The sequence below is a fragment of the Notothenia coriiceps genome, unplaced genomic scaffold, assembly GCF_000735185.1.
Source record: "Notothenia coriiceps isolate Sejong01 unplaced genomic scaffold, NC01 NC01_scaffold00017402, whole genome shotgun sequence".
Lineage (NCBI taxonomy): Eukaryota > Metazoa > Chordata > Actinopteri > Perciformes > Nototheniidae > Notothenia > Notothenia coriiceps.
In genome coordinates, this window is record NW_011350103.1 from 219,737 (window position 1) to 237,165 (window position 17,429).

At 40.8% G+C, this 17,429-nt stretch overlaps 1 protein-coding gene across 1 annotated transcript in view; it reads right to left on the bottom strand.

Moving 5' to 3' along the window:
• nell2a (neural EGFL like 2a) overlaps positions 1 to 17,429 on the bottom strand; it is an 81,267-nt gene that overhangs the window by 18,926 nt on the left and 44,912 nt on the right. The window contains exons 14-15 of the mRNA XM_010776862.1: positions 9,573 to 9,695; positions 7,824 to 7,919 (exon numbers count right to left, since the gene is read on the bottom strand). Coding sequence (XP_010775164.1) covers positions 7,824 to 7,919; positions 9,573 to 9,695 — 219 coding nt within the window. The remainder of the gene's footprint in view (positions 1 to 7,823; positions 7,920 to 9,572; positions 9,696 to 17,429) is intronic.

Sequence of the window (17,429 nt, forward strand, 5' to 3'; positions counted from 1 at the left end):
CACCTCAAGCTCAACCTTGACAAGACTGAACTGCTTTTCCTTCCAGGAAAAGATTGTCCCACTCTTGACCTAACAATCAACATCGGCACCTCTATTGTTTCCCCGACTCAGACTGCAAGGAATCTGGGTGTGACCCTAGATAACAAACTGTCCTTCACTGCAAACATCGCTGCTACAACCTCCTGACCCAGAAGCTCTCGTCATCTCACGCCTAGACTACTGCAACTCTCTCCTGGCTGGTCTACCTGCATGTGCCATCCGACCTCTGCAGAAAATGTTTTGGCTCTATGAAACCTGATGTACTTATATGATTCTGTTTTCTTCAAGTTTGTATCTTCTTGGTCGAATGCACTTATTGTAAGTCGCTTTGGATAAAAGCGTCAGCTAAATGCAATGTAATGTCATGGTAGACAGTAAGCTACAGGATGTGGCTACACTAAATTAATATACAGTACTTTCATTTAATAAATTTTTAAGTGCACCTCCTGATCTTTTGTGTTCTCTTTTTTATATCCCTTCTTTTATTATTGTAGTGTTATTTGCTACCAGTTTTTTTTAAATCATCCTCACAATTGGAAGCTAAATAACTCTTTCATGTAACTTATTAAATGCTACAGCTCTGATTGTGTGTTTATGTTGGGCTAAATTAACATAATGTACTCAAGTTTCTATTTCCTTTTTTTTCATTCATGCTTTGCATTTATTAGAGGCATAGGTTTATTAAGTATCTTTAACGGCTAATGTAAAGTTATTATACATTTTACCCTTTACGATCGAAATTTAAGTAGCATTTCTATTTGCTCTTGAATGCTATTTTTAGACACACATTTAAAATGTATTGAAATGTCGTAAATCTAAATTGAGATATAATGCCTGGGGCAAAATATTGGGCAACATTTCTGCTCTGTGGAGAGGTTCAAGTCACAAAATAAATTACATGGAGCATGAAAACCAAATTAAATGGAAAACATATATGACTGAAATATAAAACAAAATGGTGTCAATTTCAACAAGGTATTGGCTTGAGCTAATCAAATAAATGTATTTGTTGGTGATCAATCACAATATAGTAAACTCACTCATTTGATCCGATTTTTGAGTACTAGTACTGTAGGTAAAACAAAAATCAATTTGGGCTTCAACACACATTCAGTTTTTACTTTCCATCATTCTTACAAGTATAGTAGCACATTTTTATGCTGGAATTCTCCAAGACAGGGAAGAAAATGGACTTCCATTTCGATGAAAAATAAACCTAATATTACAGCGTTTGGCCATCTCTCACAAAAGCCGTATAAAGAATGGAGCTAGCCTGAGGCAACCATATTGAAAATGCGCCATGTTCGGGGCACACATTACATGGCTGGCCCTGCGTACATTTATATCCCCGAATGAAGTGTATGTGCCCTGCTGCAGCTGGGCTCTGCATAATTCATGATGTGTCAGAGTTCTCCACTAGCTGGTGTCTGTCTGTCAGAAATGCGTGTCCCCTGTCCCTCCCCATCCTTTCCCCCTGAATGGTAATGACAAACCACCAAGCGCACACACACAGTAACTAAAAAGACCATAACAAATATTAACACACACTGTACAATTACAGACTACACATATTTACAGTACAACACATTGTTGTGCGACAATCCATATGGGACGGCAGGTTGACAATGTGGAAAACTGTTAGTGTCTTCTCTTACGGAAATGTGTGTGTGCTCGTAGGTGTGTGTGTGTCTATCCGCACTGTCTTGAAGCGCTCCTGTTCGGTGTCTTATGACAGGCCGTCAGTCTGCAGCAGCAGGACTGGTGGCGTCCCGGGGGAGGCCTCTAAAAGCTCGCAGGGTTCTGGGGGTGGGGAGCTCAGACTTAGTGAAAGCTTTTCCATGTTCATCCGGCCAGCTCCGCTTCTCCTCCGCCTGCCGCACCGACTCCTCCAGCCTCATTCCGCATCCAAATGCAGAGAAAAACTCAATAACCCCTGGCCCCTCACCACCCATCCCTCTTCTTGCATTTCCCATTCCGTCGCCGCATCTGTCAGTTTTTCCCCAACATCTCTGTATCTTCCTTTCCACTTCACCTCCTCTCAACCCCCCCTCCTGGTCGTTACTTCTCTTTCCTCTCCCTCTTCGAGTCACTCTCCTCCTACATCTCCATCTCTTCTCCGCAAACTACTGCGCTCATCGCCCCTCCTCCTTCCCGTTCTACCCACCAGTAGAGCAGCATATCCAACAGTACATTAACCTTCATACATCTCTGTGAGCTCCTCCAGTCGACACTTGCCACAGTGGGAGCTCCTGTCAAGCTGTGAGGAGACAATAAGACGGACTCCCCCTCTCACACTGAACGACTGCTGAAGTCTCTAAACGCTGCCGGAGGCTTTGGTCCTATAGCATGGGACCCTGACGGTGGAACTGGACTACAAAACCTTAAAGAAAAAATCTAAACACAGGAGGATGGTGCTGAAGCTGTCACTGATTCTGATGTGATAGTTAGAGAGGAGGGGGAAAGATGTGCACACTGAAGCAGCAGCTGTGGTGACAAACATCTTGTCAGCTGAGGCATATGAAGCGTGCGAGAGACTGTGCTCGCATGTGAGGGATTGTTTGTGTTCCCAAACCCCAAATTCTAATCAGCCTCAATGATAAGTAGCGAGGAATGTAAAAACAGACTGGTCCCTGTGCAACCAACTTTCATCCCCTGATTCCAATATGGTGTGATTAAGGAAGAAATGTCTTTATGGAGAAACATTTTTGCAACAAGATGTTTTTAGTCACATTTTAATGGAGAAAGTCCCTTTTGGTTTACCAATGTTACAGTAAAACTAATGTTTTTAATTTATTGGACTCCACCTCAACGGGGGTAAATTGATATTTAGTTTTGAGGCTCATCTCATAGCTTTAAGGGATCACATTTAAAGGGACAGTTTACAATAAACAGTGGGTTGACTGTTGAAATTAGAAAATGGATGCCGCCCTCATATTTGTACATTAAATATGATACTGTAGCCATGAAGATAGATTTCAAAGAATGGTAAGATGTGACTTCCTATAGCCTTCACTGACTCCACACATTATACCCCGAAAACAATTGTATATTATAAACATCCAGGATATAACTTTCAGGGAATAATTTCCATAGATGTTTACCTTTTGCCCTGTGACGCAGATGCCCAGCCTTGGGCAGCATGCTATCTCCCTGAAGGAGGGGCTACCCTAGCATTTTGTTGTTGTTACCAGTTTGTGACCGGGCAACTCTCGGTCAGAGATAGTTATTGTTGTGGGACACCTGGAACACATCCTTCTCGGGGTGTAGATGACCTCGAGCCATAAGCGATAACAATGTCCCTCAGCTGTTTAGTCTATCTATTGAAGAATGTTGATTATTACACTCTGAACTAGTTAAAACCTCGAGCTACAGGAGGGTTCTTCAGAATTGATTGTGGCATCTCAACCGTGTGGTCAACTCGTGGCCCGTGACATGTCTTGTGAATTCTCCGGCCGAAGCTCCAAATAAACCGTCAGTGTTTGCCATCAAAGCTCCAGCTCTCCATCGTGACTCCCTTTGAGTCCTGGCTTCAATTGCTTCAGAAGTTTCCCCCACAATAATGTGTTAATGTTAATGTTAATCTAAGAGGTGCTTTACATTTGGAAAGAGCAAGGCTAGCTTTTTTTGCCCTGCTTTCGGTGTGTCTGATAAGCTACTCTGTTGCCTTGCTCTAGGATCAAATGTGCGTCTTCATTCAAAATAGTATTTTTGAATTGAATGAGTTGCAATGAATTTAAACAGTGCATTTTCAAGGATTTATTATACTGTTGGACTTCAAAAGACCTGGTGAAAGTGGGGAGCTACTATATTTCTAACATTTCAGCAGTATGATTGAAACAGAAAGGACAATGGTGTAATATATCAATAATACATATGGTTAGTACAGGTTGATTTGAATTACATTTTTTATGTTGTGAGCACAATAAACACCATTAAATTCAGCTACATAAATTGGGGTGAAGGCAGCTTTCTCAAAGACAGAACCAAATGTATTTGCACGGCTAGATACAGCTACTTCAAATGAGATATCACATAGATAGAAAACAAATGAGGAAGTGCTTCTTGGATATGAAAGACATGTTACACAAAGGAGATGCTCCTGATGCATTTCAATGAAATGAAAAATGATTCAAGAAAATGTGTCTTCATTTTCGTGATGAAGTATTATTATTCATCCTTTATAAATAAACTGTAACAAAGTATATATATTTAACACTGCCATTAGGGAAATGAGGGAGACAAATTAACAAATTCACTTGTTTGTGTGAGATTGTTTGACCCTGAGTAGAACTTGGCTCCGCCCTCCGCAGCTACGTGTTGGTCTTATTCTTATTTTTCATGAAGTCATTATAATAAGGGCTTTTTACATTCTATACTTTAACAAATGAGTATGCTTTGACTTTCAAGGGAATTCAATCCCTTTGTATCCTCTATTTAAGAAGAAAAACCTTCCTCAAATCTAACCTTGATATGACTGATTTGATGCAAATGGAAGTGTGAAAAACAAACCTACTCTGCTACAAAGTAATTTCTCCTACAAAACATTTCCTAATTTGTAGAGCTTTTGAAATACCGAGAGATGAATAGAATCACCTTGGACTAGGCTGCGGTACATTTTGAAGAATTCTCCTTTGACTGACTATTCAATGACTGTTCTTTGATACACAGAGACACTCACAAAGGAGAGTGAGAAAGAGACAAAGAAAGAAAGGCAGGGATCTAAAACACTATGGAGGGTAATGAAATGTGTGATTGCCTGGACCGTGCCATTACTAAGGGACGAGGTCCTCAGAACCCTCTCTGCTGCAAAATGGGGAGGAGGATAAGTCATTATGGTTAGGTGTGTTAACACATTCTCAGTGGCTTTACACACACACACACACACACACACACACACACACACACACACACACACACACACACACACACACACACACACACACACACACACACACACACACACACACACACACTTACACTAGCCTTCCTCAGCATCCCAGAGCAGCACCACGAGGAAATTCATTTACTTTAAGACTGGCAGTAAAAAAAGACGCCTCGTAAAAAAGGGTCCTTTATGTGCAATCAATACCTGAACCAATGAGCAAGCAGGGAGGCTCCGTTTGCTTCACCCCAACAGAAGCACACACACAACTGTCATGACTTGACTTTCTATTAGCTCGGCCGCTTGTCTCCTCAAGGACACGCCGCCAAAGGTTGAAACGTGTTATGAGAAAGGTTCTGCTGCTGTAGATAAGACATATGTTGCAACTAGTACAACCAACAGGATTACAGCCTTTCTTGGTTACCTTAAATCACCAGCACTGCAGGGGAAAACACACTGAACAGAATCTAAAGCCCCGAGTCTTATCACAGCATTGACATATTTCCATGCAAGAGAGCGAGCAGTGATACGGTCTTTGCTATAAACACAGGCCGACTTAATACTCAGTTAGGCTATCATGCACTATCGGTTGTTTTGCATGAGGAGTTTGTGCAGTTGTAATTTGTTTGTGGTATGGAGCCCATATGAGGAGGAATGCCACACTGATTAATGTTGGTTGTGATATGAGGTAATTCCCATACTGCTGCAGCTGCAGTTCAAATCCTCCATCAGCCCTTTGGAAGAGGTACCAAGCCCATTATTCACCATGGGACCACAGTCACACACACACACACACCAACGAACACACAGCCACAAATACATAGAAATAAATACACACCGGGAAGCAGAGCGTAAGCACAGGAAACATTTCAGCTGTTTTGTTGGGACAGCTAACAAATATAGCTATAAACAGGGCTGCACATAACGCACCTCCGCCAAAAAAAAGAGCACCGGGTCATTTGAAAAAAGGCGCATTTGCGTACCAACATTGAGAGAGAGAGAGAGAGAGAGAGAGAGAGAGAGGGAGAGAGAGAAGGGAGAGAGGGAGAAGAGAGAAGAGAAGAGAAGAGAGAAGAGAAGAGAAGAGAGAAGAGAGAAGAGAGAAGAGAGAGGGAAATACATTTGCGAGTTGCATATGAATCTATGATATGAACTCAGGGCCGGCCCGTAGCACTGGCGTAATAGATGTTCGCCTAGGCGGGCGCCAGATATGGGGAGGCGCTGCGCTGGCAGCTCTGGGAGGGGAAAAAACATTTTTGACCGTTGGTGCTCATCCTAATTTTCGGCCTTGATGTAACAATATTCATATTTAAGTAAATGTAACACCCTTTTCACCCCGGTTACACGTTTCATTTGCCCTGTACGATGGGCGATGTAAGTGATGAAAATGGGGGATGTTGGCTTATCTGGCACCCGCAGCTCACAGCCAAAGTGCGAGTGAGCGATGGGAGAGAGGGAGGGTGCACCGGTACCGGCGCTGTTGTTATTAGAATCTGATGCTAGCTGCTCTAACGGATATAAGAAGAAGATGTTTCTACAATAATGTGGAGGGAGAGTCCTCTCCAGTCAGACTGAGAGGCTGATAACTACAGCTCAGTGAGGTAAAGGACTCAGTGTTTAGATAGTTCACTTTAGTCTAAGTTCAAACGGTTTGGTCACAATTTATGTAAACACATATTTCCAAGGCACTCCTTTATAATTATTGGGATAAACAGGTTTGAAATCATTCCAATGTATACTAGGACCAAAAATATCCTTTAAAACTGGAGAGATAAAAAAAAATGCATAAATAAATAAATGTTAAGGTAAAATAAGAATGAATGAACAACACAAATAAAATAAGTTACATTCATTTGTTATTGGCTATGGTAGGTTATTGGTTATGTTCACATACTCATTTGATTACATCCACTTGTCTAAGATGACAACAGAGACTTTCGACCCAAAACCAGCAGCTAATCGCAGACTCAACAGAGAGAAGGTAGTAGGCCTACATCATCAGCTACCATGTCTGACAGAGAGGAAGACAGTGAGGAGAACAGTGAGGAGGAGGGTAGTGATGACAGCTTGTAGGATTACTGGTCGTGCTAATGTTGTCTTGTGTTCACCTCTGCATGTGTGTTCTGTGTTCACCTCTGCATGTGTGTTCAGTGCCGTGTGTCTGGCAAATAAAGTCAAGACCCCCTCAAAAGTTACGTTTTATTTCATTTTAAGGATGAGCACCAAGCAACATCTCCAGGTGCTCCTTTGAGAACCAGGGCAAAAAAGTTATGTGCACCCCTGGCTATAAATATATATAAAGATATGCAAAGATAACTAAATCTAAAAGTTTGATCTTAAAGGTGGGGTAGGTAAGTTTGAGAAACCGGCTCGAGATACACTTGTTGTTATATTCCATGGAATGCTCTTAACATCCCGATAGCAATGAATATCTTAAGTGCTTTGACAAAAAATCCATAACAAAATGTCATCTGTGGAAGCCGTAGTACTGTAAAAAGCACGACCAATCATCTGAGCCGGCCCGGCTAAAATAACTGGATGGCCTACCTGCCTGTTAGCCTTCCATCTCGTGCACAAACTTATCTCGTGCCCTCATTGGTCATGTGTGCGTTCGTGTGTGTTGGAGGAGGGGCTCTGTAAGGAAGTGGCAGATTTTCTCCCGTTGTGTATTTTCAAATTCTAGCGCACTCGAGCTGGTTTCTCCAAAATGACCTCACCTACCCCACCTTTAAGTTCCCGTCAGCAGTGATCTAGCTTCCCCTTCGTCCTTTTTTTGTCAGATTTGATCTCACTTTACCTCTTCTTCCGTTTTTTTGTCAATTATCGCACATTCAGCTAAAAGTCTTCCTTGAGCTATTTCTGAGGAAGGAAACGTGGGAGTGCAACTAAAATAAACTCGTACCTGTCTCGCATCTCTTCCCAGTAAATCCTTGCTGGCAAACGCAGTTGTTAGGTGAGACGCAGGTTCCCCCGTTCTGGCACAATCCGTCACACATGGCTAGAGGTAGACCAGAGGAGAAGAGCCATTACTCACAAAGATTAACGACCATTAACTATGTAATTAGACCAGCAGCAGCATATGTATTTGCATACAGAATAAGAGCTAATTTGGTGGTGTGATTCATTACATGCTCTCACGATATTATTTAGCATGATTAATGCATCTCACCAAGGTTAATTTTAAAATGTTCATTATCAATGTGAAGAATGTTGGTTAATGTATCCCCAAAACACAGAGATGTCATTGAAGCTGACAGAATACAATTGAAATAAATGAAATATATGCACCATTATATGCTGCTCCCCAGAGTAAGAAGGAGTAAGAAAAGATGCTCTATGCAGTGGTAGCAGTATCACAGAGTGCTTTACATTTTGTTCAAGGGGCTATCCAGCTATTCAGTTCTGCGAATCAGTCGATTTACAGAAAAATTTGAAACTATTTTGATTAACAAATTCTGGAATTCTTTCTTATTCAAAGGAAAACTGAATAATTTAATGTTTTGGCCTGTTGTCTGGGTCATAGAACCGATTATAAAAGTATACTGGGCGATAACAAGTCAACTGATTTGTATGTGTAAGATCAGCGCTTCTCCTTTAAATAGATTTCTAATGAAGGGATTAATTAACGACCGAAGGTCAAGTGGATTTTCCAGTAAGAGCAGAGATTACAAATAGGACCAAACACAGAGACAGGCACTCAATAAACCCGGGTCACTGAAGGCGTTTCACCGAGTGCAGGTGACACTGGACCACAATACTAGTAATAATAGTAGTGACATGGACCTGAAAATGTATGTGGTTTCATTTTGGAACAGCTCAATAGAAAGATTGTTAGTTGAGATATTTTGCAGGAAACTCCTACATTGTTTTGCATGATTACACTGTTAAATTCATGATGCTGAAAAAAGGTCTGGTACCTGCAAATATCCTAAATTACGAACATATGTTCTTTGAAAACTGAGATCACTAAGTAAACAACTAGTGTAGAGCCTTATGTGAAGATCACTTCAAATAAAAGAGAATGTTATGTGTACAGTGAAGTTGCAGTACATAACAATAGCTTTAGAAAAAGCTGTGTTTAATGGTCTCCCTGAAAACAAAAGACTGTGATTTACATTTAGAGGAATCCATTTCATGTTTTATTGCTCATTATATGATCATTTTACTACAACACGTTTGTTTGGTAAAATCCCTTTTATTTATGGTTAATTCTTCCGGATGGATGATTCTAAAAACCTTCAGTGTGTTTTTGGAGGTACATTTTTTTGTGGCTGACTTTATTGGAAGAGAAGAAAGGAGGCTGAACTCTCTCCCTTCCCTCACCTCCCTCCCCCTCTGGACTATAACACCCCACACACACTCAGAGAGTATCACACACCAAAAGATATTGAAGTGACTGTTATTTTGTATATTGATTGTTGTGCTTTTATCTTAATGTGTGCATATGTATAAATGTGTCTGTTGATTGTGTATATATAGGATATATATATTTTATACATATTTTTATATATATTTGGATTTGGGATTGTGAGAAACGGTATTTCGATCTCTCTGTCTGTACACACAAACTGAAAGATTGACCATAAAGTTGACTTTAACTTTGACTTGAAGTCAGGATTTGCAATGTGGTCTAAGAACAATTGGAGCTTACCTTTGCACACGGTCCCATTGCCGGTGTAGCCCGGCTTACAGGAGCAGCTGTGGCCTCCGACCATGTTGAAGCAGAGGGCGTTCTCATCGCAGTTGTGGAGCCCGCTGAGGCACTCGTCATGCTCTGAAGACGTAAACACAACAGACGTCATTTCAAAAACCCCTCATATATAACTGTAACAAGTGGAAAAATGTAGCAGTGAAACTTGTTTTCTCATCTAATGTTCAGACAGTGTCATTATATTCACATCTGTACACTACTCTTATCAAGAAAATAACACTTGAATAAATAAAATGCTTATTTTTACTTGTAAAAATGAAGAATGATGGCACCCAGCTGGTAATTTGTTTTGTTTTCAATCACGAAAAAAAAACATTTGATACTCAGTCTTGGATTAAACTTGATAGTTAGACAGCTGTGAGTGTAGTAATAAGACATCAGTGACAAACAGCCGACTGGAGGATGAGCTATTTCTCCATCTCCCATTGCGATCTGTCATAATGAATTGTTTCAGATGTTTTGCAGTCATTTGGTGTTATTTTAGGCACAATGTGAACAGTCCCCAGGATGAATCTGAGTTTTAAACTGAAAATAAGCTCCTTCATTTGCACATTCATGTTTAAATTAAAGAGGCATGTTGTTTTGCATTCACGAGACACTGGCATTTACTTTGAATGTTGTACAATGCCACAATTGGACACTGAGTACAAAGAGAAACGTTTTCTGTGAGTTTCACACAAGCATTAACAAAATATCCCCTTGGCACGATGAATGCCTTTCATTGCTGCGGCTGTGGCTTTAGTGATATGGTTTGTTATGGATATCCCACTGACAAGCCTGACTAATGGCTACAGCACATGACAACATACTGTATCCAAGTGGCAAACCAATCTCATCCCCTCTATCTGGAGACACTGAGGAAGCCAAATGTAATAAAGGTCTGGAGAATAATCGACTTTACTGCTAAACAAACCAAACAATCCAAGAGAAAATATTGTTATGGTGCAAATTGAATAAAATAAATAAATCCAGCGTGGAAAAAGAGCAGAACATGTGTTAAAACTGCTGTAATGGGAGACAAATGGGAGAGACGTGTGATAGACTTCATATACGGAGTAAAATAAACATTGTATTGACTTAAAATATATATAATTATATCGTTTTGTGGTGTATGAATAATTCTAAATATGGTAATGGCACCATAAAGTCTACTGTAAACCCCCACATAAACGTTGAAGGATTATAATACAAGGAGTGGGATTAGGAAATTATGAGATGTAGTGACAAAACAAACTAAAATAGTTTATTGTAATCTGTTGTTCAATGGTGGAATGTAACCAAGTCAATTTACTTATGTACAATTTTATAATAATACTTCCTTTACTTGAGTATCTCCATTGCTTCTTCATATTTCTCCTCCACTTGATGTCAGAGTCTATATTTATACCAGCTTGAACATTGAAATGATTAATATATTTACGCATCAATAATTATGAAGCAGAAATATACATTATTCTGAAAAGGGATAATTGTGTATCATAAGTGATTTAACTTGTTGTACTTTAAGTATACTTTGGTAGTACTAATTTCACTTGAATAGGATTTTCAATGCAGGACTTTTACTTGTAACCGAGCATTTTATTTGTATGTACTGACGTTTATGGTAGTTCCACAGGTTTCCTAATGGTGGATACAACTTTATTTTAAAGTTGTCTTCTTGTCATTTTATATTCCACATCTTGTGTTACTTTTATAAGACTACTGATAAGTACTCTCACACTCTCACACACGTCGTATTTTATTTTTTATAGAATGAAACAACCATGTATCAATAGGCCTCCTAAAAAAATAAATGTGATGCTGCAGTGGAGTCTTTTATGATTCCATCAGACCCCGGGTGTTTCCACTAAGCATTTTATTGTCAAGAAGCTGTGAGCTCAGATAAATGTTATCTGATCTCTACAGAGGCTGCTAGATCTGGACGTTGTACTGACCTGAAATGACATAATATTTAACTGTCAAAAGAGTGTCAGGAGTTCATATCCTGAATTACACAATATTTATATTTTCTATTACCACCAACTGGATCTCCTTTACTGCTGTGTGAAAATCATCAGGTACATGTTTACAACCCTCAAACTGAAGTCAGTCACATTGTGCTGCCTTACTGAACCCTTCTGTTACATGAGTTTTAACATAGTGAGATTTCTATTTCATTTTTATTTTAAATCCCTGCTGCAACAAAGATACTGTAACTGGAAAAACGATGGAAACCTCACATGATGGTGGCTTAAGACGAAACAAGAACTGTGCATCATGAAATCCCCTTCCCTTGCTTTATGAACAGGAACCTTAATGCACACCCTTCCTCTGCCTCCGAACACAAAGGCAGATCTTTATCCCTATGAGACACACAATAGATGAATATTGTGTATTGTATTTAGGAGATTCACATAAATATTGCTTTCTGATAAGAACTTGCTTACCGAGCACCACGTCAGCTGAAATGCGGAGAACTTTCTGCACCTGTTTTAACCTTCGGAAACTAGTATTTCCGGGGGTGCAAAACATAAAACAAACATGAAAAGTAATTTTTGCAAAAGAGCTCTCTTTCTAACTACAGTGTTTGAGAAACATTTAGTAATTCAGCCAGACTATTTTTTCATGTTGTGTTATCATGAGTTTACAGTAGAGGGAGAACTTTCAAAGGTTGTTGAAAGGACACTGAATCTCTTAGAGAAGGTCAGGATTCTTGAAAACACAAACACAAAGACTTCAGTGCTAATCTGGGGGCAACAGTTTGGACTGTTTCTCATTATTTTTCAGAATTGATGGTCCATACTTCGCGTGGCAGGGGACTGAAACAAATGTCTCTCAACCATTTCCTCTTGGACACATTGTAGACACATTAAGCAAATATCAGGAACGTTCCACAACCACAAACATACAATAAGTGTATTATGTACTACCTCGTTTCAGGGAATTTCTCAACAACTTGGGCTCATGAAATGCGTGCTATTGGGAAAGACAGTGTGGTGAGGACTGAGAGACGGCACCTGGAGAGTGAGAGGATCATACATTTGAATTCTTGTTGCAGGAGACCTGAGTTGCATCATCCATTTCCCTGCCATCATCCAATCCATTATATCTCCTGAACAGACCGTGGGGCTCATCCAAATTGAAAGTGACATTGTGATGAGCTCCTCCATCGAGGGGTATGATGTATGTGTGCATGTGTGAGAGATGGATTGAAGGGCACTTAGAAAGGGGCCTGCCGCTCTGCTCTTGTCGCTGCATCTCAAACATGCACACACACACACACACACACACACACACACACACACACACACACACACACACACACACACACACACACACACACACACACACACACACACACACACACACACACCTGCTGTTGGGCAGAATTAAAGTGTGCTCATGGGCATATAAAAACAGGAGCACAGGGGAGAGGAAAGAGAATGAGGTGAGGAGGGTTTTTTTTCACAAGATCACATCTGCCAGATCAGGGAACAGCTATCCATCAGTGTGAACGTGTGTGTGTGTGTGTGTGTGTGTGTGTGTGTGTGTGTGTGTGTGTGTGTGTGTGTGTGTGTGTGTGTGTGTGATCACTCTGACCCTTGAGGTTGGAGTAGTTGCTTCTCTTCCTATTTATTAAGGAATTTAAACCAATTAAATGCCTAAAGTGTGGGTGTGTGCGTGTGTGTGTGTGTGATCACTCTGACCCTTGAGTTTGGAGTAGTTGCTTCTCTTTCTATTTATTAAGGAATTTAAACCAATTAAATGCCTAAAGTGTGTGGGTGTGTGTGTGTATGCGTGTGCGTGTGATCACTCTGAACCTTGAGTTTTGAGTAGTTACTTGTTTTAAGGAATTTAAACCAATTAAATGCCTAAAGTGTGTGTGTGTGTGTGTGTGTGTGTGCGTGCGTGCGTGCGTGCGTGCGTGCGTGCGTGCGTGAGTGGGAGGTAGTTCCTAGCTGACTGCTGCCGCTCAGACTGTAGATGGATAAACAATCAATTATGTACAGCCTGTCACCAGGGATCTCTCTCTGGCCCTTTGTCCTCCTGCTCGACTCCCTCCACCTTCTGCCACAACAACACCAGCCTCAGACTGACCTGCGGCTGCTTTCCTGAAAACATTGTTGCCTCGGCTAGAACTTCACAACACTGAAAAGCTGAAAGGACCATGATTTTATGATACGTACAGTATGTCAGGAAAAAAGAAGTCTGAAAGGGGATATAGGGGATAGAAAAAATAAATAAAAATAATTGGCAATATTGCAGAGTATATATGAAGTTCTGATAGTATCAATTATTTGAAGTCTGAACTTTGTTTTCACACTTTTTTATCAACATTTTGTTGCAATAATATACTAAATAATTCAGGTAAGTGCCAGGAATGCAAGTAAAAAGGAAACTGAAAGCTGCCAAAAATGGAAAATGTATTATTATTTTGCCTTAATAATTGTCTAATTAGGAATAAAATGTATTTAATGTGTTTATTAAACTGATTTGCTGACATGAAAACTCCATAGGGCTCCTTTACAATACCAAATACACCAGATGTTTCTTAATAGTTTCTTCTTCTACTGAGTCAGACTGCCGATGCAATTTCCTTCTTTCAGCAGAATTCTTGGAGGTTTCAGAAAAAGAGGCAAAGACTCTGTTTACCCAAATCCCCCCATGCCATAGCCTTTGAGCTGTCAGGCTGAAAGTCTTCTTTCAGATCTCTGTTGTTGTCGAAGCCCCTGCTCCACCTTTGGCCCCTGTCCATCCTTTCATGCCCAGCCCTCCCTCCACCGCTCTGCCACGGGGGCCCAGGTCTGGTTATCACAGGATTAGAAAATAGACTCACACCTTGCATACGCACCTCAGGCCGAAGCGCACGCATGCACATGTACACCTAGCACATTCGCACACCTCAGGACAGCCTTCTTTAATAACATTCAAAGGGTGAGCACAACCAATCCGCTACCTTTCATGGATTAGCTGCTAATCCAACAGAGCGGGGAGCACCTAAGGCCCTTTGGGGAAAAGACCAAGAGTAGAGGGGTAGAAAGAGGAAGAAACTTGACCTTCAAGATCAAGGATAAAGTGCTAGTCAAAGAAAAGGGCAGAAAAAGTTAGGGATGTTTCCTTAGCCAAAGGCTCTCTGCCCTGTCAGGACATTTAGTACATATTTCATTTAAACAAGTACATAAAATCCACATGTTGCAGTCTACCACCAGCTGGGATCTAAACCCTCGCTGCAGGTGGTCTCGATGTAGAATATGGACTTCTGTCTGAGCTTGCTGACCCCCTGACAAGCTGAGGAGAAATATAACCAGCGGCTCCGTGCTGTTTCGTCCAGGCTGAAAACTGCGGATCAGGTTTTTAATCCACTATTCTGCACATAAACACTGAGCCATGAAATGAACTACAGTCAACTTAATCCTCTTTACTAGGCACACTGGTTCTCACGCATCCCTGTAATGCATGTGGAAATATGGCTATCAATACCAGGACATTGTTTCTGCTGAGTTTGCAACTCGTTAATTGGTGGAAGCCATTGAGGATGATAAAGATGCTCGTACATCATGTGAATGCACAATGTCAATAGGTACTGATGGGGGGGGTGGTTTAATGTTTCCTTCCACAGCTGTAATATTTCTTCTGCGGGTAACTAAGAGGAATCAGCACTCCCTTTGGACTCTTCAAACAGAAGCAGATGTTCAATCGCTATTAATAAACACTCGTTGCTGCAGCCACTAGCTTAGCATCTTCCTTTTTTATTGTCAATTACTGCAAATAAGAGATAGGACACTAAACTAGCATGTCAACACGATAAGAACAAGCACCCTGGTGTGTTTTTCAGGCTTTATTTTTTCGTTTAAGGACTATGAATGTTATTGTTGACACCTCATTTGGCTTTAATACATCTTTCTAATAATGGCTAAGAGGTGAAATGTGACTCTAATAGTGATTGTGGAATCAAGCATCCTCTGATGGTGGATATGTGGGAGCTGATAGTCTAAACTCTATGGGGAGACTGCGATGGTAATTTGACTGAAGCAGAGAAAAAGTCATTACATCAAGCCTCTGCATAAGCCTTGGTTTAATCACACAAATTGACTTTTATATAAGACTCTGTGTATTCCACCACAGTGACTTGAAGGCATTTTAATAGGGAACTACATAAAATATATGTGACACAGTTTAATCCACTGGGTGTGAGGGTATTAATCTTCATTGTGAATCTGAGAAATGAGCACACAGTGGAGGAAAGACAAATGAGTATAACAATACAACTTGCCCGCAGCTCAGGAGATTAGAGAAAACATGGTGAGAGAAATTACAGAAGGTACACTGGCTGTCTAAAGATAATAAAGAAAAATACTGAGTGTGCAAGGAGGTTTCTTTCTCTAAAGGAATCACAAGAGCACAAGAAAATAAATGAATGTGCATTTGTAATTGCCTTACATTTCTATTCCTGATCTCTAACTTTTTAAGGCTTTTTTCAGAAACCTGCTCTTAAAGACTCCCAAATCCTTAACTATGCTCTATTATTTCCTGATTTCCATTGACAGAGGAAGAGAAAAACTCCACAGGGGTCCGGATGGAGCAGGAAAGGGGAGTTTTCAAAGTGTGTGCGTTGTGTTGCTGAGTCATACGGCTTTTATTCAAACTCCAATGGCACGGCAGGAAGGCTGCGGGTCTAGATCCGCCGGTGTTCAACCCCTTTACTCCGCTGCCGCTGAATTAGTTTGCATTGGTGCAAATTGCTTTTTTAATTACTGACACTGAAGAAATGCAGCACAGTGCCACCTCTTTAGAGATGATGCACACAGGGAGCTACTTAGCAACGTGTTTCACAAGCTGCAAACAACTGGGGAGGAATGCGGCAGATCTGCCACTCATCATGACATTGTGTTACTCTACATCACATGTGTCAAACTCAAGGCCCGGGGGCCAAATCCGGCCCGTGGTGGATTTCATTTCGGCCCGCAGGATAATTTCTAATTACTATTAGATCTGGCCCTCCGGTATATTGCACGCACACCTTCACTCCATCCTGAGGGTTTCCTCAGCTCAGAGCCTGACCCCAAACATTGATGACCTTGCACCCGAGATGAGATGCCAATTATCTGCTTGAGCTAGCATCATCAGTTTTTTTGAAGCTGTTGTTGGCCTGTGGAAAAATGTAATCATAAGAAATGTCTCCGGAAAAGCTGCAGATAGAGCCTGATTACATTTTTCCACAGGCCAACAACAGCTTCAAAAAAACTGATGATGCTAGCTCAAGCAGATNCATGCATTTCCAAACATTTGGACTAATGTTGTAAATGTATTATCTTCTCAATTTACACACGGCAGTCTCAGACGTCTGTCCGTCCTGGGAGAGGGATCCCTCCTCTGTTGCTCTCCCTGAGGTTTCTCCCATTTTTCCCTTTAAACTGTGGGGTTTTCTCCGGAAGTTTTTCCTTGTACGATGTGAGGGTCTAAGGACAGAGGGTGTCGTATTGTCATACTGATAGTTTGTACAAACTGTGAAGTCCACTGAGACAAATGTAACATTTGTGATATTGGGCTATATAAATAAACATTGATTGATTGATTGATTGAAGCACATTCAACCAGGAAGATACAACCTTGAAGAAAACAGAATCATATAAGTACATCAGGTTTCATAGAGCCAAACATTTCAAGTGCTACTACTGTTAGCAGTTCTTTGTTAGTAATTCTATCGCTCGAAGTGGAGTCGAAAGAGATGAGTTTTCAGTCTGCTCCGGAAGATGTGTAAGCTTTCTGCTGTCCTGATGTCAATGTGGAGCTCATTCCACCATTTTGGAGCCAGGA